The following is a 20,905-nucleotide window of genomic DNA, read 5'->3' as shown; positions in this document are numbered from 1 at the left end:
TTGTTTTTATTTTAGATTAACAAATTATTATCACAAATTAAAAAATTGTAGGCCCTTTTCGAATACGTTTAGCAGTATTTTCTCGTTTTCTATACAGGATAAATGTAAATCTAACTTCCGAGGAAGAGAGATTTTGGTGATTTATTGTGATAAATGTAGTTAGAAAGTTTGTAAATGATCTAAGTGATTGTGACGTAAATATACGAATTTTATCAAAAACTTATATAACGGCCACTTTTATAAAGCATCTCTTTCGCTATAAACTAAGAGCTTATATGTGTTGAAAAAAAAACAGAAATGTCAGATGTAATCTGTTATGTAGGCACCCTAAAAAATATAAGTCTACCAGATCGCTGACATCTTTTCTCCGATGCAATTGAGAAAAAAAATTTTAGTACTGTTGCAAACATTTTGCTCGAATTTTTCTTGATCTTCTGCTCACTCGTTCGCGGATATTGTAATCTCAGCAGGATTGGGTAAGTTAATGATTTTTTTAAACTAAGTCAAGTTGAAGTTAGTTGCTTACAAAATTAATTTAGTTAAGTATAAAAGTTTTATGAACAAAAAATTAACTTAAAATTAGTTAAAGTTAAGATTAAATTAACTGAAGTTAAATCAAAAGCTAATTTTTTAAAATATTATATTAAATTAGAAGTTTGTTTGTTAATTCTTTTAAAACATATAGTAACAAATAACAAAGAAATTTTGATTTTTATATAAAAATATATTTTTGGTAATTACAATTGATGACAAATGAACATAAAAATTAATAATACTTTAATATAAAGGTAATACGTTTATAACTTATAAAAAAACAATAATGGTATTCAGAGATGAAAAATTTTAACTTTGGAAAAAGTTAATAAGTTTAAGGTAAAAAATAACTAGAAGTTAAAAATTAATACATTTTAAATTAACTAAGCTAAGTTATTATTTTTTTAACTTTTTTTTTACTTTTAACTAATTACATAACACGTTATTATCCAATCCTGAATCTCAGCAGATACTTTAGCTATTTTTCTTAAATGTATATATAAGATAATAAATATATATATATATATATATATTCTTTTTTATTTTTGATTCTTTAAAAAAAGGGCGTTTTTTTATGTCGATTTGAGAGAGATTAGAGTTGATGTTACAAACGTAAGATATTCTATAAGAATATATATAGACATATCTTGTTTCTAATATATGCAAATAAAAATTGTAATTAATTTTAAGTATTTCAGGAAATAATTTTATTTTTTTAAATATAGATTGTTATTATCATTCTTGAAATTTTTATTAGATATTATTTTTCCGCAAAAAATTTGTTATTTCTTTTCCTGATATTTTTTAAACATTTATTTAAATTTACTTTTTAATGTATAAAGTTGTTTTCTATATTAATGTTTTATTGTATTATATTTTTTACTCCTTAAAAGGAAAAATACATACGCGACAGATATGAGAATTTTTATGTAATAAAAATATTTTATTTTTTTATACACAATAAAAATTATATGATGTGTAAAAAATTATCTACTTAAATTGTTTATATTTTTATATGATTCTATGATGTGTTAAATTCTATAATTAAACTCTCTCATGAGTATGTATTTAATTTTTTTGAGCACACATACATTTATATAACTTTAATATATTATATAACTTTTAACGTACATATATACATATATATGTGCAATATATTGAGACTAATTTACGATTAATTGAATTCTTATACACAAACAACATTAATATACAACAAATCACAATTGTATTAAACTAATGTATATATATACATTGTATTATATTTCATCTCTATATTCCAATTAAATAATATTATTTTTGCAATAATTATATATATATATATATATATATATATATATATATGATGCAACAATAATTTTCAAATGGCTTTATATGGTTGTAAAATGACTGTTTAAATTGATGTTACGCGAGCGAGCAAGCAAATAATCGAAATGATCGAGCAAGTTTTTAGTTTTAAAAAACTAAAATCTATAAGAAATAAAAAAAATCGTTATGTCAAATTGAAGATTTTCTAGTTCTGATTTAGTTTCATGTTACCCCCGTAAAGCTCATGTGTATTTTGTATGAAATATTATCTGATATATTTTAATTAATTTTACAACACTGATATTTCTTTCCCTCTATGTGTAAAAATTATAACGTAATGCAAATCAAGACTCGTCACAACACAATTTGATTCAAATGTAAAAAAAAGTTTCGAGAGATTTTAATATAAAATTGATATTTTTGTAAAACTATTAGAAATTATTGATAATATTATTTACACATGAAAATAATTAGATAGCATTCATACGTTCTGTCATATTAAATACTGAAATAAATATAGATTACGACTGAAGACTTTAATACTATTGATTTAAAATCAACTATATGTATAATACCGAATTAAAATTACAGAAAATATTAAGAAAGAATTCAAACTATTGCTGTTTAGATCCTATTGTTTTATCTTAAAGTAATTACTGCAATCTTTCTGCAATCGCACATTTGTAGGGCTAAATAAATAAAGTTTTAAACTGAAAATTGTACTCAGCATCAAATAGGACTATATAAATAAGGATCATTGCCAATGCAATATGTAACCATAAATACACGTGACTTACAGAGCAATTGAAAATAAAATAAAATAAAAAATATAATTTACTGTACAAGTTACATTGCGGATTCGTTAAATATTAGGATATTCGCTAGGCGATGCTTCTGATCCTAATACTGGAATGATTTTATACTAATCTAAACCGGGAGGAGCTGGTTCCGAAAGATCAATCTCCATTGTATCTGGTTTTTGATCATTCGAATAATCATCAGGTGGTGCCTGAAAGAAATTGATGGAGGAGATATTTTTGGGTCTCTCCAGTATCGTGTTTATTTTAAAGAATAATATTATAAAGAGAGGGTTTAAAAAATTGTTCCTTTATATACAGGCATCTTTACTCACAATATCAAATTCATCGTGCATGTCACAGGGTACTTTGCCCTGTATGACATCCATTATCGATTGTGGAATATGTGCTTTCTGAAAAAAGAACAAATTATATCTCAATAGAATATTCTTCTTTTTCTTTATTAGATTCCCCAACTATTATAGGAGGGGACATATGTATGCAGAATATTACTATTATTCACATTAAAGCTTCACTATATCGAATGTCATATTTAGTTTGCGATTTTATTTCAATATAATTCACCTAAATTCATATTTAAATAAATTCGATCATATGTTTAACACTAAATGTGGGTGTAAAAATATGTCAAAGAAATTACCTGATTCTCGGCAAAAGCTTCAACGTGGGCTAGCAAAGGAGCGCGTAAGTTGCTGGCCATTCGGAGCGCCTCTGCCAACTGTGCTGGTGGTAATTGCAGAATAACGGCGAAACTTTGTGGCTGCGTACGTTCGCAGCATTTGACAAAACCCTCCCAGACTTTCGGCTGCTTCCACACTTGCTTCAGAATCAGACGCTGAAGTATGTTCATGACAAATCCACTTAGCCTAGGGTAAAGGGCCAAACTCTGTATAACCGTGCGCATTAATAGCGTTGGCAGAGGTGTCATTTCCATAAGATGTTGCATCACAACGGCGACTGTTTCCTGTGTATAGGCTTGTTTTTCAGCGAAGCAAAGAGAAGTTGCTGTAAATGAGAGAAGATATATTCGTAAAGTTTACATATAAAGGCACAATTTTTTCCTGAATAAACAAATGTTGCATATAAAATGATTTACCTTTGATAACAGTTTTCAATTCAGCCTTGCTTGGATCTATATTATGTAAAGCTATCAATAGTTCTGCGGGTGTAATAGGTGACGTATGGGGGACACCGCTATCATTGTTATGTGTTCCAAGTAATCTATTAAATACCTTTAAGAAATATAAATATGTATATTTATTAGTGTACACTCTTTGGAAAGCTTAAAAAAGCGAATAAAATGATGTATGAAAAAAATTATTTACCTCTTTTACAACGATAGGATTTAATTTTATCAATTTTGGAAGTGCAGCAATCACTTCTTTTTTTGTGAGTCCATTCAGAACAGGTATCAAAAATCTAACATCAGAGACTCTAGTCTGATATAACTCTCGTACCCGGGCTACCAACTCTGCACTTGGAGCAGCTGCACATAAAAAACATTATGTAAAATAAATATTTGAAAAATCGAATAAAGTATATTTTATCCATAAGTATCGATAACATACATTTTTCTGTAAGGATGTGTATGATCCTTGTGACTAAAGTTTCAGATCCTTTCGGACAATTCTCGACAAGTGCGAGCAATTGTGGACTACCCATACCTAAAGATCTCACTGGCCCTTCCACTAGTCTTAATACAATACGTTTCACATCTGCTGCCATTGATGTATACACTCTCGCTAATCTATTATTATTAAACATATAATTAGAGAATATACATATTCATCCATATTCATTTTTTTACCGAGATATTCATTTTTACAGAGATATATCTTATATGTATATGTATGTGTGTGTTTGCATTGAATAATAATTTATATATATTTATAATATTTAATAATAAAAAATATAGTTTAATTGCACTCACTCATGAATCAGATCTTGATGTTCACTAAGCAGAGAAAGATATAAACCTAAACAAGCACGTGTAGTTGATTCATTCCACTGGCTATCAATTTGTGGTCTGCCTCTGTCTTGCCCAAAAACAATTTCAGGTGGATTATGAAGGCGCAGAAAGCCTAAATATAGAACTGCATATTCCTCAATCAGTTTACTTAAGTCTGGTCTGCTGTACAGCTGGCAAACTAATTGTATCGCAGCCTCCCGTATCTATTTGTAGAAATACGTCTTATATAGTATTATTGCTTTTTTTAATACATATTAAGTTATATAAGATTCAGAATCTTACTGTATTGTTTTCATGTCCAGTATGGCATAATAAAACATTTAAAAATACCAATTGTTTCGTCGGTCTACGCACTACCATTTCTTTCAGAAGCTGCAATGGTGCAAGTCCTCTAGTTTCGTCACACGACACCATTTTTAAGGCCTCTACAGCATCTTCGGTTATTAATGGTGCCTCCAGATACAACCTTTAATTTTAAAAATATATATATGTATTAATTAGATTAGATACTGATATATCTATATTTCTATTTTTTACATATTTTTATATTTCAATATATAAAGAAAAAATTTAATATTACCTGGATAACAATGTATCGCGATCTTTACCCTGCACTAAATCAATAGCTGATACTAAAGTGCATAATAAAAAATTGTATGCTTGATGAGGAGCTTCCTGTGGTTTTGTACACAGTGTAGTCCGTCTTTGAAATCCCTGCAACAAGGCATACTCTTCGTACAGCCAACCCAGTGCTAAATCTAATCGATTTCGCGTATCATCGGTAATATAACGTAGTACAGCTTCCTTAATATAAGGATTAAAAGTAGCTGCCAAAGTAGTCAGAATTTTAGATCTGCAATATACAGTAAAAAAAAAATAATTATTAAAATAAACAATGCCCATAATGAGAATCTGTTTATTAATATCTAAATTGTTATTCTGTTATTACCTTATTGCGGCTACGCCACCAAGAACTGCAGTCTTTTCCGAAAGTAATATTCGATTGACCGCCATCAATAACATTCGCTCTTTAGTTTCCTTTGACAGCGGCTTTGTCACTTCAGTTAATTTTAATGCCTTCAAACGATTTCTAGCTTTTGCAAGAGATTTTTCATGAGCCTCTAATGACGCTTTTGCTTCTTTCTCCTTCTCGCGATCTTTTTCGCGTTTACGCTCGCGCTTTGCCTCAGCTACAGTAATGGTAGGGTTCTTGATTAAATCTTCCATTACAGCATCTTCCTCCTTAGTGTCTTTTTTGTTCTTTTTCGCTTTAGTCTGTTTGATTTGCGCCGCCAAGAGTTTAGCAATTGTTTGACGTTGTATATTAATATCAGTAGTTGCGGTAGGTTGATATTCCCTTTGAAATATTGTTGTCATAGTATCTGGTACCCATGCCATACTATCCATCACTAAATCTGTTGCAATCTCTACACTGAGTCTTTCAGCAATAAAACTTTCAGAGAGTTCAATTAATTCTGGTAATTTAAATGTAGGCAGAGGGTTTGACGTCGTTTCTACTTCCTCGGATACTAGAGCCACTTCAATCTTTGCTCTTTTTGCAGCACTAGCAGCTGCTACTTCCTGTACATAACAAAAATTTATTACAAATTATACAGATACAATAAAAAATATTTCTGAGATCTCACATACCTGTTGACGCTTTTTTATTCGACGAACATCTTCCGGTTTTGGATAAGCCTTAATAATTTCCTGATCTTTTGCTCCAAGTTGAGCCAGTTGTTTAGCTATGGTCGAAGCATACTCTATACTAGCAGGATGTTTCATTAATCCGAGAAGTGTAAGTTTTAATTGTTTTTGTACACTAGTTACTTGAGAATCCGATAACGTTGGTGGAAGATCATGTTGCAATCTCTGTAAAGCTGTATATTACATCATTAAATGTTATGCACAAGTGTATTACAAAATTGCTTATATATAGTATATATATAATATACATACCTTGAATTACATTTGGCATAAACTGTGGTCTCATTTTGGCAATTAAAGCCAATGATCCCATACATGTCATTAAATTGACACTACTAACATGAGGAGAGCCATGAAACTTAATCAACAAATCCATAACGTGATTTGCTTCTTCTTCTAATTTTCGTCTACGAGCTATTTTTAATGTTAGAGGAATATCCTCGAGAGAAAAGTCATCAGATTTCTTCGGACAGTCGGGATCTGGATATGTTTGTATTAGGATTACGCCTTCGAGAAACTTTACAGCTTGTGTTCTTATTCTAAAATTGGAAATATTTTAACAATATTAGATTTATGCTAAATGATGAAAAATTATTTCTGTGATTATTTTACTCACCCATCATTATCACTGTCAATCATATTTATGATTTGAACTTTCAGAGCACTTAGCTGAGTCCACGCTAACTCCATTTCTGGTGTAACAATAGAAGCACTAGCGATCCATTTAAGAGCAGCTCTAAGAATTCTGCCACTGGCTCTAAGCGCACGTTTAGCCACAGCCGATGTTTCATCTGATGCTAATGTAAGAAGTATTTGAACTATACGAGGAATTACCTCTGGTTGTTTTATTCTAAAAAAAAAGTTTTGTTAGAAAATATTTAACATAACTATTTTTTAAATATTGCATGATAATAAATGAATATTTAATGATACTAACCCAGCTTCTTCGATAAATCCTGTAATAGTTTTCCTGACTTCAGCACTTCTATCTATTGAAAATTGTAGAACATCATCCAAGTAAAGCTCTAACGAATGTAGTTCCTTATTTAACAAAAATTCCTGTATTTTACATATATTTGTAACCTTAACTTCTTCAGAGAGGCTCATGGAAGCCTCATTTATCCATTCAACAATCTATATAAACAATAAAATAGATTTAAAAAATTATATATTGAATTATTTTAATAGAAGAAAAAAATTCTTATACAATTATTGCTGTAAGATTACTTGAATATATTATTTTTGCAATAAGAAAACCAATTTTGAATCGATATAAACAATAATATATCTCTCTCCTCTCTTAAGTTTAATATAGAATAGAATATCGTAAAATTGCATTAATATATAAAATATTATTAAATCATTAAAATATCTTCTATATATATATAGAGCATTATATGCATTCGCAACATTAGCAATAATTTGTCACTGACATTTGATTGACATTTGCGAGTGACAGAACACAAAAATACGCGTGTACATTCTTTCATTTTGCGCATATATTGACATCAAGATTTGACAACAATAACTGTGACAATGCGTAAAACGTGAAAAAACCGTTTCGTCGAAAGAAAGATACGTCGAAATTTTTTTTGTTTTGTTTTTTGACAGGACTACGCGCGGATGAGACGAGACGAGACGCGACGCGACGCGAAATTTGGAGATGAAATAAATCGCCACTAACCAAATCGCCCGATCCCTTTTCCGGCTCGGATCTTCTATGCAAACGTGGATCCATCGTGATTATTTACATAAACAGAAGCGCGGAATTTTTTCTCTTTTTACACGGAATTATGCGCCGCCGTGAGCAGGCGCGAATCTCCCTCGAGCCTCCACGTGTTTCGCATAAATGTGTTTCGTGCTCGACGACGCGAATTATTCCCTACGAGCCTTCCTCGCTCAAGTGTTATTATGGAAATGCGAATGTCCGTCGTAAGTTGCGAGGTATTTTTAAACGAACAGGTATCCGCGCGATCCGCTAAAACCTCGAGCTCGTTGCCATCTTGGCATTTTGACCATCGTGCACACGTCACGATCGCCATCTTAAGACTCCTCCACTCACTTTTGGCGCCAAAATTTGAATGAATATATTAAAAGCATAAATATTTTTTTAATATTTTTAAAATTAAATAATATATAAATATCTTTTTAAATTATTTTTTAATACATATAATATATTTTATTACATAACATAATTTATTTGTAATAAAATTAAGTGTGAAATACATACCTAGCAAACACATTTTATAACTATTATAACGGTGACACAACTCCAGTGTAACAAAATTTAACAATAAGTAATTATTACAAAATTGTAACAATACTCTCATTCCTTTGTAATTTTCCACTCAAAGAAGGAATAATGTTATATAATTGTTATATATTTAATTATAACAATTATATATAACGTAATATTTTTGTTACATTAAGCCTGTGTTCTACAATGGCGTAAACGTATAGTTGTAAGATGGTTAAATTGTACGGTATTGTAAAAACAGTTTTAAACTATTATTACCACAGATTAATAGACAGATCGCCAAAGGCCTGCCTAAAGAAGAGACCGCCATCTTCGTGCGATAGACTTTGCCCCTTACCGACACACTTTGCCCCTGGTTCGAGTCCGTGCTAAATTCGTAGACTTGAACCAAAAGACTTTGCCCCTGGTTCGAGTCCGTGCTAAATTTCGTAGACTCGACCAAAAGACTTTGCCCCTGGTGCAAGTCCAGGCTAAATTCGTTTGACATTACCAACAGACTTTGCCCCTGGTGCGAATCCAGGCTAATTGATCATGAGACCAATTTGAGAGATTTGGCCCCCGTTGTGTGTGTGTGTGTGTGTGTGTGTGTGTGTGTGTGTGTGAGAGAGAGAGAGAGAGAGAGAGAGAGAGAGAATATTTTACATATATGCATATATATATAAAATTTATTAAATATAAAAAATATATTTTTTACACATAAAATGTTTTTTTATTGAAATAATCACGATTTTAAATGTGATATAACACAGTGTTCAAAAATTTTTTAATTAAATTTTTTAATTAAATTTTATTAAAGAAAATTACTTGAAATTTTTTACATTAAGAATTTAAAGGCTCCTTATTTTCTTGTAGAAATTTATCACTACGCCAATTAATCACTTATTTTGAGTATTTAAAATACTATAATATACAGTAATTTAAGTATTCGAAATAAAAGTGATTAATTACTCGAAATAAGTGATAAATTGGCGTTACTAGTAATAAATTTCTATAAGGGTTGAAATAAAGTATAAGAGATAAATAGGCTATATGTGAGCCGTATGCGAAATGTGAGATGTAAGACGCATATTGAAATTTAATTTTTCGATATAACTTTCAAAAATGTACACGAGGTACAAAAAATTAGCTTGGACATTTGTAAGACTTAAAATTGGGATTAATTCTCAATTCTATTAATTAAATTTCGATATAACACACCTTACATCCGCGCACGGCTCACATATATATAGCCCATTTATTAGTGCAATTTTTAAGTTCCTTATTTTTCAAAGTTCACCTTTTTACGTTATCAAATATTTTTACGTTTTCAAGAATTTTATATTTTTACTTACCGCAGTTTCTTATCCAAATGTAAAATCTTTTATCGCAGTCTATAAAAAATTGAAACAATTTACAATTTTATGATATAATATTATTATTATTACAATTTCTATATATATGCACATCTGTCAAATATCGTGATTTATTTCACATTATTATTATCTATTTTAATAAAAAAAAAAACAAAAACACTTGCAACAATCAAAAATAAACCGCCTGCCGCGAACGGAAAATGCTAAGAAAGCACGCAATTTCCGCGAATCTCGTAATTTTTTTGAAAAATCAACAATTTCAACGAAATTGTAAATTCTTCAAATCACTGCACAAGTATAATTCACAATAATAATTTTCAGTAACTACGATAAAAAATCGTATACTGAAAACCGCAAACGAAAGTGCAATGGGAGTAAGAGTAAAGTCTGTGATAAAATTAATTGGCAATAGAAAATTAATAATTTTCAAATAGAAAAATTTTGAAATTACCGAGGATTTACAAATAATAAAGTAAAAATATTAAATAATTTATGTTTTCGAATTTTGCTCGCGGAGAGGATCTTTAAAACAAGATTTTTTGAAGAGAGGACCTTTAAAATATAAACAGGCAAAAACGTTGGAAAAATTAAAGCGCGCGTTTAAACAGATAAACGCAATGAAATAAATACGCAATTGTTTTTACTTATCGCTGTAAGCTCACAAGCTTCTGACGTGCTATACACTTTTATATAATATATACAAGGTGTCCGGTAACTAACGGACCAATGATTAAGGGCGGATTCTCTGGCCAATTTGGAGACGATTTTTCCTTAGCAAAAATGTTGAGAAGTCAATAATTTTCGAGTTATAAGCGATTGAAAAAAATAGGTTTTTTGAAAACTAAACGTTTTGGAGTTAAAAGTCTAACATAATTACATTCTTCAGTTAATTTCAGGTAGAGGTTACTATAATAAAATTTTAATTTAAGGCTTAGTTATAAAGATACATAATGACAAAGATTGGAAAGTTGTAAAACATGATGACGTTTTTCGACATTTTCGCTGTGGAAAAATCGTTCCCAAATTGACCAAAGAATCCATTTGTAATCATTGGTCTGTTAGTTACCGGACACCCTGTATATTGGACACGAGTTTCGTTTGTTTCAGATTCTCGAGAGTTGAAGTAGGAACATACGAGTATCATATATCGTTTGTGACTTGCCGAATGAAAGCAAGACAGAGAGCGAACGAGATGATGAGCTTAATAGCTCATAATGTTATAAATAAATAAATAAAAAATTATAACCTGACCTACTAGTTATTGAATCTTTTTTTAATAAAATGTTTCATTATTATTATCATCTAAGTCTAAGTCGTTTAATTACTTTTTAGTTTTTTAATAATTAATTTAATTTATTCTAGTCATTTTTATATGAGAAAAATAATATCACGTATACGTTTTATAATGAATTAATATATTTCGGGAATCGAATTATATATTCTTAATAATATAAAAGTGTTCAAAAATTATATTTGACTTTTAATTTTAATTATTTTATAGCAAAGAGTTCCGAAATCTCTTACACACATAATGGGTATTTTTTTCATCCATATAATTCGCAATTAAGTATATATGTTAATTATTAATTTTAATAAAATAAAAATTAAAATTAAAGGTCAAATATAATTTTTAAACACAAATATATTAAATTAATTATAAAACGTATACCCATGATAGTATTTTTCTCGTACAAAAATAATTAGAGTAAATTAAATTAATCATAAAAGATTAAAAATTAATTAAAGAATTTAAACTTATATTTTATATAATAATAATAAAACATTTTATTACGTCAAACCGTCGTGAAATAATTAAATAAAATTTGCTAGTTACGTCAAAGTCAAGTTTTCTAAGCTTATAAAACAGTTTATTAAAAAACAGATTCAATAAATATAAGTACATGTTATATATATACTTATATTTATTGAATCTGTTTTTTTTTATAAAATGTTTTATTATTATCATATATAATATAAATTATTTAATTATTTTTTAATTTTTTTATGAGTAATTTAATTTGTTCTAGTTATTTTTGTACGAGAAAAATACTATCACGCGGGTATACGTTTTATAACGAATTAAATATATTTATGTTCAAAAATTATATTTGACCTTTAATTTTAATTTTGTATTTTATTAAAATTAATAATTAACATATATACTTAATTGCGAATTATATGGATGAACAAAATCTCTATTATGTGTGTAAGAGATTTCGGAACTCTTTGCTAAAATAATTAAAATTAAAAGTCAAATATAATTTTTGAACACTTTTATATTATTAAAAATATATAATTCGACTCTCGAAATATATTAATTCATTATAAAACGTATACGTATTAGTATTTTTCACATATTAAAATGATTAGAATAAATTAAATTAATTATTAAAAAACTAAAAATTAATTAAACGACTTAGACTTAGATGATAATAATAATGAAACATTTATTAAAAAATAATTATAATAGGTCAGGTTAATATTTTATTTATTTATTTATTTATAACATCATAAAATTCTGTCCTTTCCGAAATACGCGAACGCTACGAAAAGATAAATCTCGTACATGCCGCCGGACGAGTTCATGAGCATGAGACGCTCTTATCTTGGGAACGTATTAATAGTTACTGCATTGACTACTACTACGATATGGCGCTGAAATCAGTGAGAAATGCTGGTCTCTCCTTCATCCAGACCTTTGGCGATCTGTCTATTAATCTGTGTTATTACTACCATTTGCAAACGGTACCCAGATAGCTACAGTAATTATTATGACATCATTTTGATGTCAAAATTAATGCATCATTATTGCCATCAAAAAATGATGTCAAAACTGCTTTTTACGATATACCGTACAATTAACTACTTAATATGTTCTTTATATATATATATATATATATATATATATATATATATATATTCATTTTTTACATATGGAAAATATGTAATAAAATTAAAAGAGAATAAAAATATTTATTTTCTTATATTTTTTTATATATATCTTTTATATATTTATATTGTGCGTATTTGATATGTTACAATTTATGGATAATTTTTTCGGACATTTCATATAATGTTGTAAACGCAAACTTTTCATTTTATTAAAAAACAAAATGCGAAAATTATTTTCGATAAATGGACGTTGAGTATATATAAAACTATATAATTTCATGAATATATAGAATGACATATAGAATTGCAATATTAGTAATCAATATTATTCTTTATTTCAGGTCTACGATTGATGGATTTCTTCGTGCACGCATAAATTAATGCGGACGAACCCTAAAAATAAATCGAGATAAGAATTTTTCGTGCCCCTTCGTCGGTCAACTTCATATATTAATAATATACGACGTGACGTCAGACAAGTAAGTGTATATATATATATTCACGCGGGTAAAGCGCGCCATAACAAAAATCGTCGGTCGATCAGTGCGCATCCGGGAGAGATCGTCCTTGGATCAACGAGTCGTTGACATGACGACGAGCCCGGAGGATCACGTCTTCGAAGAGGTCAAGGATGACGCCTCGTCGACGGTGCCTCAGGTGACGAAGATCCTCTGTGTGGGACGCGCCTGTCTCGACATCGTTCACACGTGTCAGCAGTTTCCCGCGGAGGACTCCACTCAAAGGTCGGTGCGCTATTATCATTTATTATTTGTTTTATTTAATCTATCCTGGCCGCGCGAGATTCGTCCTCGCCAATTCAAATGAGTGCCGTGCAAGCGCACGGAATTTTCATTGGTCACACCTTTGTGTGTGTGTGTATGTATATATGTGTTTGATACGACTGCGTATAAATTCCATATCGGCCACTCGAGTTTGATCTGATTTTTCCTTCCAATTTTTCTCTTCAAAGAGAGCGATGCATATTTTCCCATAACTGACTGAGTAGGACAAAATTTCTGAGAAGAAAATTTTTTTTTATTAGAAAGATACATATGGTAGTACACATCTTTTATCTTGAAGAAACAGACAAGAAAATGTAACGAGACGAGTTTAATGTTGACAATTTATAAATATATGATAAGATTTTGATGTGTTGAACTTTGCTTGCTTTGATCTCTCTTTGCATTACAAACGTATTTGTCCTCTATGGATGAGATTATTCTATATTATTTTCTTCAAATATTATCTTTTTCTAATACTTTTTTATAAGTATTTTTTTTTATACGACTATTTTTTGTCGAATAAAGTTTTATGGATGTTTTCTTCTTTGTAATTTTTCATTATTTTTAAAAATTATTTACAAACATAATTTAATATATATAAAATTGTCATAGTCTTTTAATTTCTGCAATTTAAATATATTTTTATTTCTATTTATATTTTTGTTTCTTATTATAAATATAATTTTCAGATCTATCGACTATAGATGGCAAAGAGGGGGCAATGCATCAAATACTTGTACCGTGTTATCATTGCTAGGACAGTCATGCGAGATTCTGACTTGTTTATGTGCAGATGAGCATGACAATTTTATCCAAAATGACTTGCGCAAATATAAAATTGATTATTCTCACTGTCCCATAGTAAAAGGCTTTGGCTGTGTTGTCGCAACTATTATATTGAGTTTAAGTACTGGAACTCGTACAATTGTGTATCACAATCAAAATATACCAGAATTGACAGTAAAGAATTTTGAACAACTTAACTTGGCAGAATATAGCTGGGTTCACTTTGAAGTATGTTTTATGACATACATAGAAATACATTTCTGTAGCGAGACAAAACTAAATTTATATTTTATGTTATTAGGGAAGAAATATAGATGAAATGTTGCTTATGACGCAGTGTATAGAAAATTATAATAAATCATTAAGAGACAGTAAGAATTGTATGCCAATTATGATCAGTATGGAGCTAGAAAATCCTAAATCAGGTGCTAGATTATTAGATCTATTATCACATGCTGACCTGGTATTCATTTCGAAAGATTTTGCTAAGATTCAAGGTTTTAACAACATGAAGGAGGTAATACACACTATTGGCCAAGATACTAGATTTAGGTAAGAAATGTGCTAACATTTTAACATTTATTATGAAGTTTAATATTGCTAAGGTATAAATATATTTTCAGAGGAGCCATTATTTGTGCTTGGGGAGAAGAAGGTGCAATTGCTCGTACTCCGTGTGGTGTGATAGTACAATCTCCAGCTTTCCCACCATACAGTGTAATTGATACATTGGGGGCAGGTGATACATTTAACGCAGCTGTTCTATATTATTTAAATAAGAGCAAAGTAGAATTTATGTGTAAATATAATGAGGCAGCTTGTGTGAATGATATTAATAAATTGTGCGATGACACTTTTGATAGCAGCGCAGTAGTTAAACAAGAAATTAAACAAAAGGAGAATTTGGAATATAATCGAACAAAATTTATTGATGAAACGGTTTTACATAGAGCTATCAGATTTGCATGCTCTGTTGCTGGCGCAAAAGTCGGCTCGAAAGGATATGATTTTCTCGATAAAATTAATACCTTAAAATTTGATTTTTCAATACTTTAGCAAAAAATATTTTTTAAATATATTGTATATTTTTTATGCACACATTTGTGGATTTAAGTAAGTATAATATAATTCGATGTTTATATATATATAAAATCTGAATTTAAGAAAAAATGGAGGACATATATATTGTATATGTACATATGTGTATCTGCGTCCGAGTTTAGATATGCATTAATATATCTATTATTCACATTATTGTTATTTTTAAGTTAAGCGATAATTGTATTGCTTAAATATTTATATATAAGCAATATAATTATCGCTTATATAAATTTTGCAATGTATATTTTGTATATGTTGTCACTGTATGTTTTACCATGTGCTTTATAAATATATAATATATGCTATAACGCTTATATGTTTATAGTCGAATTAGTCAAAAATGAATTTTTTTACTCATTCCTTTTGATATACAATTTTTAATATTTTTATATTTATATTATCACTCTGTGTGTGTTTTTCTCGCTCTTTCTATACGCACACATATTGTAAGAATAACTTGGAACTTTTTATCTTGGAATTAAAAAAAAATTTGATATTTATAAAACATTTATCATCTCAGATATTTTAAACATTAGTAAGGTTTAAATAACGATAAAATTAATGATTATAGTAAGGTTTATATAGATAATGGAATATAACGTTAATGATTATTAATTATTATATTATAATGATAAAATAGAAGATAGAAACAAAAAATAAAAGTACTATATATATGTAATATGATAAAATACAATACACTGAAATATAATAAAATATAAAATACAATACAATATAGTAACTTACAAAAACCGATAAAATTGTTTTAGATGTATTTTCTATTTTTTCCTGTCTTAAAAAATTTGATTTAATGCAATTGTGCAATTTTTATATTGATTAAGTGTCTGGTTCGACACCGCTGTCGAAAAAGTCTTTTATACAGAAGTGTGCTTTTTCGGGTAGAAGTCTGAAAAAAATTAAATTATATAATATCTATTTATTTGAATATATTTAAAATAATAAAAAATATTGAATTTTGTGTGCAAAATGCAAGATTGTTTGATGTGTTAATTTTTTGCGCTTAATATATTATATAAATTTTTTTAATACTTACTATATGGGTAATAAAAATTAATTTTTTTCATATTTATTTAACATTTGATGCTGTCGACTTTAAAACAAATGTGCTGTACTAAATATTGCATAATTGATATTGCATTTTAGTTACCTAGTGAATGAGATGCAATATGTCCAAAATGCTGGTACAGATATTTCTGTTATGTTTTGCCGTTGAGCTTTAATTATTTGTGTAGCTACAAATTTTGGCGAATTCAATGACGTAAAGCTTGGAAGTCTGGAAGAGAGAGAAAGATGAAACAAATATTTATTGTTTATCTTGAAATAATCGAGCTTTTTTATATTTATGTTTGCGATTGCATATATTTATTTATTGTAGTATTATGCATATATGTTTTGTCGTAAACTTACAATTTATTTATTTTTGGCTTTTTGCAAAGTCCGGTGTCAACCATGTAAGGACAAATGGTAGTGAAGTTGATCAAAGATTTTCCATTACTAGATATTCTTAACTCGTCCTTAAGCGTTTCCATAAGACCTGAAAAATAAGAACACTTGAAGAAGCATTGTTTTCCAAATTAAGTCAATTATTTCAAGTAAAATGATTGAAAACAAATATATAGATTACAACGTCTAAATACGAAATTATAAAGAAATTTACCTCTGACTGCGTATTTTGTAGCGCTATAAGGCACTAAATAAGGAATTCCTACGAGTCCTGTTATTGACGAGAGTGCAACGATGTGACCATAATTCTTTTTAATCATGCTTGGTAGAAATGCTTGCAACATCTAGAATAAAATCTCATTGAATATTAATTCGCGAGGGTAATATATATTATATTCGTATATATAGTTTTCGTACTTTTAATATATAAACGATTAAGTTAAATTTTATATCATGATGTAATTCTCGAGTATTTATAAATATATTTATATTATCAAAGATACGCATAAAATGATTATTCTTTCAAAAGTGACAAATTAATTTGACATTTATATAGAGTATAAGTTCAATTCATATACCCAAAAATGTGCGATTATGTTTATGTCAAAGAGTTTTTTGATCTGATCGCTCGTGTAATCCATGAATGCGTGGCAAGGCATTATACCGGCATTATTAATTAAAATAGTTACATCGCCCACTTGCTCTTTAATTTTTTTAGCCACTTCAAAAACTTGTTCTCGATTAGATACATCGCATCTGCAAAAAAATTAAGATCTAATTAGCACACGATTGTTTCATATATATATATCTACATATGTGATGTGAAAAAATAAAATATAAATTGAACTTGTATTGAATGATATTTACTGTTAGATCAAAATGATGTAACATTTTTCATTGCCCAATGAAATGTTTGTTATATAATGAAAAAAACTATTGTCTCTATTCTGCCAAGTTAAAGAAATGTTGATCATTATAGTGTCAAAATGACCAGATTCTTTTATCAGGATATGTATCTGATGTATCCTAAAACATCAAACAAATATCGCAATTGTACAAAAGACTTACTGATACGTGTGTACCGCACTTTTTGCAATTTCTTTAATCTCGTTTGCTGTCTTCTCATTTGATTGCTGATTCACATCTAAACAGACCACTATTGCACCCAGTTGCGCATATTGAATCGCTAATTCTTTTCCTATACCGTGACCCGCGCCTGTTATCTATTGCAAATATATACAATATAATACATAATATATAGAGAAATGAGGAGATTAATTACTACACATAAAATAAAGTTTTTATGTTTTTTTTTTCATTTTGCAATTTGCATTATAAAAAATTTATGAATTTTTATTTATTGCTAATTATGTATTGAAATTTAATATTAAAGTCATACGAGTTTTTTTTTAAATAGCCAACTTAGAATGTTAACTAAGAATTTTAAATAGCTTTAAGTATTTGTCTTTTTCATTTTTTTTAATATGCCACTTGTTGAAGCATTTTTTGTTTGTTTGTGATGAATAATTTTTTTTTTCTGCATATGCATACATAGATATAAAGTTCTGATAAAATACGTGGATTTTTTAAAAATTAATATTAATTGTGTTTGTGTGGATAAACATAATAAATATAGGTATATAAATTAATGTGTCTAACATCAATATTTTCGCACTTTGTCAATTTCAAATATGTTTAAATTAATAGCTCTCTGCTTGATTATGCGAATTTTTAATGCGTCACATTTTATTTACGTACCAAAACGATTTCACCAGCTACGTTTTTTTCTTCTGATCCAAGTAAGGTATAATATGTGCTCTCACAGATATAATAAAGAATTTGCAGAATAAGCCGTAATATACCTGTCAAAATATCTATGCCCTTGTGAATTGTAATCATGATGCACTGAAAAATGACATTTTATACGGATATATCTCGAGTATATCCTACTCTAATTGTATATAAATCTTTATAGAGAACATTTAAAATTTTGTACAAAATTTGCAATTGAAACGAGAAGTAAATTTTTATTTATGAATCATATTATATTGTGTGTACAGGTAATGTTAAACATATATTATATATATATATTTAAAACATGTTAATGCATGTGTTTTGAACTTTACGGATTCACAGAATACATTTACATAAATTCACAATTTTTTTATTATTATGTCTGCCATCTGTATTATTCTAAATAATGAGTTTAATTTTTTATATTCCTAAAAATAGTACTGGTTATTTATAACAAAATATTTCTTAAACTTATTCTATCCCTGAAAAAATATTCTACAGTTATCAAACGTAATTTTATTTCAAGTAAAGACGCTTCCAAAATTAAAAAAAAAATGCTTTCTTTTAAATAAAATTATATATTTTTTCTTTCTTATAATAGATTGATTTATTTTGTATATTATAAAACATTTAAAATATCAATTTTATGAATAATATATAATATAATAAATATATAATATTATACACAAGCTTAAACAAATAAAAATTGATTAAAAAGTCAATAATTTACGAGATACTTGTATTATAATTTATTCGACACGTATTGTATCAAAATATAGATATATTGTAACATAAAATATGAAATATCTTGTAAAATATTTTATTCTTTTACTAAAATATTTACTAAATTATTTATAGAAAAATAAGTAGAATTATTTAATAATCACATAACTTTATACAAATGTAGCATTACACCGACAACGCGCAATTGCATATTTTTCAATAAAATACAATTATATTAATTGCTCGAATTTATTATTTTGTATATTCATTATTCTGTGTATTAAAACAAAATTGTCGAGAAATTAATACACAGCTTATATAACTAATACATGATGACATTATTATTACCACATAATATTTCAAAATAAATTATGTAATATTTTGTAAATAGTTTACATATACTCTTTTATATATAACTTTTACAGATTTTTCAAATCTCAGTCTTTATCTGAAATAAAATTGCTGACTATAGGATGTCTTCTTTGGAACAGAATTAAATTATTTGGACATTCAAACAACCGTTACTTTTGATAATAGTTGTGTGGCAAGATTAAAATAGGAATCCATACTGTTACACAGCTGGTTTAAATTGCGTACAAAAATTCTACGTCGTTTGTTCTAAAATAAAACTCTACCTACATAGAAACAAAGACAAAGACAAGATTTAAGATGATAGTAAAATTAATTAATATTTCTTTCTCTATATTTATAAATATAAATATTTATATCAAATATGTACATTTATAATATAAAAAAATATTAATCTGTTCTATTTTTATTTTAAATATATAAATATATAGCAGATGTCAAAAATGATCTTTCTGCTTTCATAATGTTTTACGTTTGAAACATTTTACGGACACATTTCTCTTTAGGACCGTGTGCTATAAAGCTGCCGGTTTTGTAAAGAGAAATCGTGAAAATTGAACGGATACCCCAATATTGAAACTTTCGATAAGTCACGGGAGACACGCGTTCAATTACATTTAATTAGAACAATACTTACGATATATTTTCTGTGAACGGAATGTTTAGAACGTGTTTCTCTTCACGAACAAAACTGGGCACTGACGAGCGTGACACTTCTGATAAGCTCGGCTATATTTCCTTGATTATAGTGTTCACACAATCGATCGGCTAGTCGAAGGCTATTCTTTATTTCTTATCGTTTAAATAACTATATTTTTTCCGTTCTCCTCCAGCGAAGTTTAGTGTTACGTTTATGTAGGCAAAAGCGAAGGTGAGTTTTCTTCGTCGACACTCTCTGGCGAATGTCCAGAAATGCACTATCGCTCTTGTGAGATCTGCTTCCAATTCCAAGGTCGGGATCTATACGTCACATGTATTTCCGTGCTTTCATAACGATGAGATTCTTTCCCTCTTCACATATCAATTTATTTTGTAAAGTATATAGAATAAGAGGC

At 28.3% G+C, this 20,905-nt stretch overlaps 3 protein-coding genes across 4 annotated transcripts; 1 reads left to right on the top strand and 2 right to left on the bottom strand.

Annotated features, from left to right (window-relative positions):
• Positions 1–1,826: 1,826 nt before the first annotated feature.
• Positions 1,827–8,364, bottom strand: Sym (symplekin scaffold protein). Of its 2 annotated transcripts, none has more exons than XM_029305248.2 (15): positions 7,767–7,955; positions 7,271–7,467; positions 6,950–7,183; positions 6,586–6,872; positions 6,277–6,506; positions 5,576–6,207; positions 5,207–5,479; positions 4,909–5,092; positions 4,588–4,829; positions 4,226–4,404; positions 3,983–4,143; positions 3,754–3,889; positions 3,298–3,662; positions 2,972–3,049; positions 1,827–2,848 (listed from the first exon to the last, which is right to left on the bottom strand). In XM_029305248.2, exons 1-15 carry the CDS (start codon positions 7,830–7,832, stop codon positions 2,762–2,764), a joined length of 3,351 nt encoding a protein of 1,116 aa, XP_029161081.1. In that variant the 5' UTR covers positions 7,833–7,955; the 3' UTR covers positions 1,827–2,761. The 2 variants fall into 2 exon arrangements, with proteins under 2 accessions (XP_029161081.1, XP_029161082.1); XM_029305249.2 differs by lacking the exon at positions 7,767–7,955 and adding an exon at positions 8,018–8,364 and having other exon boundaries at positions 1,849–2,848.
• Positions 8,365–13,339: 4,975 nt separating this feature from the next.
• On the top strand, positions 13,340–18,187 carry LOC114932835 (ketohexokinase). Its single transcript, XM_029305239.2, has 4 exons — positions 13,340–13,577; positions 14,306–14,630; positions 14,704–14,954; positions 15,026–18,187. Exons 1-4 carry the CDS (start codon positions 13,423–13,425, stop codon positions 15,456–15,458), a joined length of 1,164 nt encoding a protein of 387 aa, XP_029161072.1. The 5' UTR covers positions 13,340–13,422; the 3' UTR covers positions 15,459–18,187.
• Positions 14,950–20,864, bottom strand: LOC114932836 (short-chain dehydrogenase/reductase family 16C member 6-like). Its single transcript, XM_029305240.2, has 8 exons — positions 20,488–20,864; positions 18,723–18,869; positions 18,033–18,187; positions 17,543–17,720; positions 17,179–17,308; positions 16,929–17,055; positions 16,669–16,794; positions 14,950–16,407 (listed from the first exon to the last, which is right to left on the bottom strand). The coding sequence occupies exons 2-8, from the start codon at positions 18,861–18,863 to the stop codon at positions 16,338–16,340; spliced, it is 927 nt and encodes a 308-aa protein (XP_029161073.2). The 5' UTR covers positions 18,864–18,869; positions 20,488–20,864; the 3' UTR covers positions 14,950–16,337.
• Between the last annotated feature and the right edge of the window lie 41 nt (positions 20,865–20,905).

Source organism: Nylanderia fulva, unplaced genomic scaffold (genome assembly GCF_048542155.1).
Source record: "Nylanderia fulva isolate GAGA-0341 unplaced genomic scaffold, ASM4854215v1 Scaffold34, whole genome shotgun sequence".
NCBI classification, from domain to species: Eukaryota; Metazoa; Arthropoda; class Insecta; order Hymenoptera; family Formicidae; genus Nylanderia; species Nylanderia fulva.
This window is presented reverse-complemented; position numbering and strand designations above follow the sequence as displayed.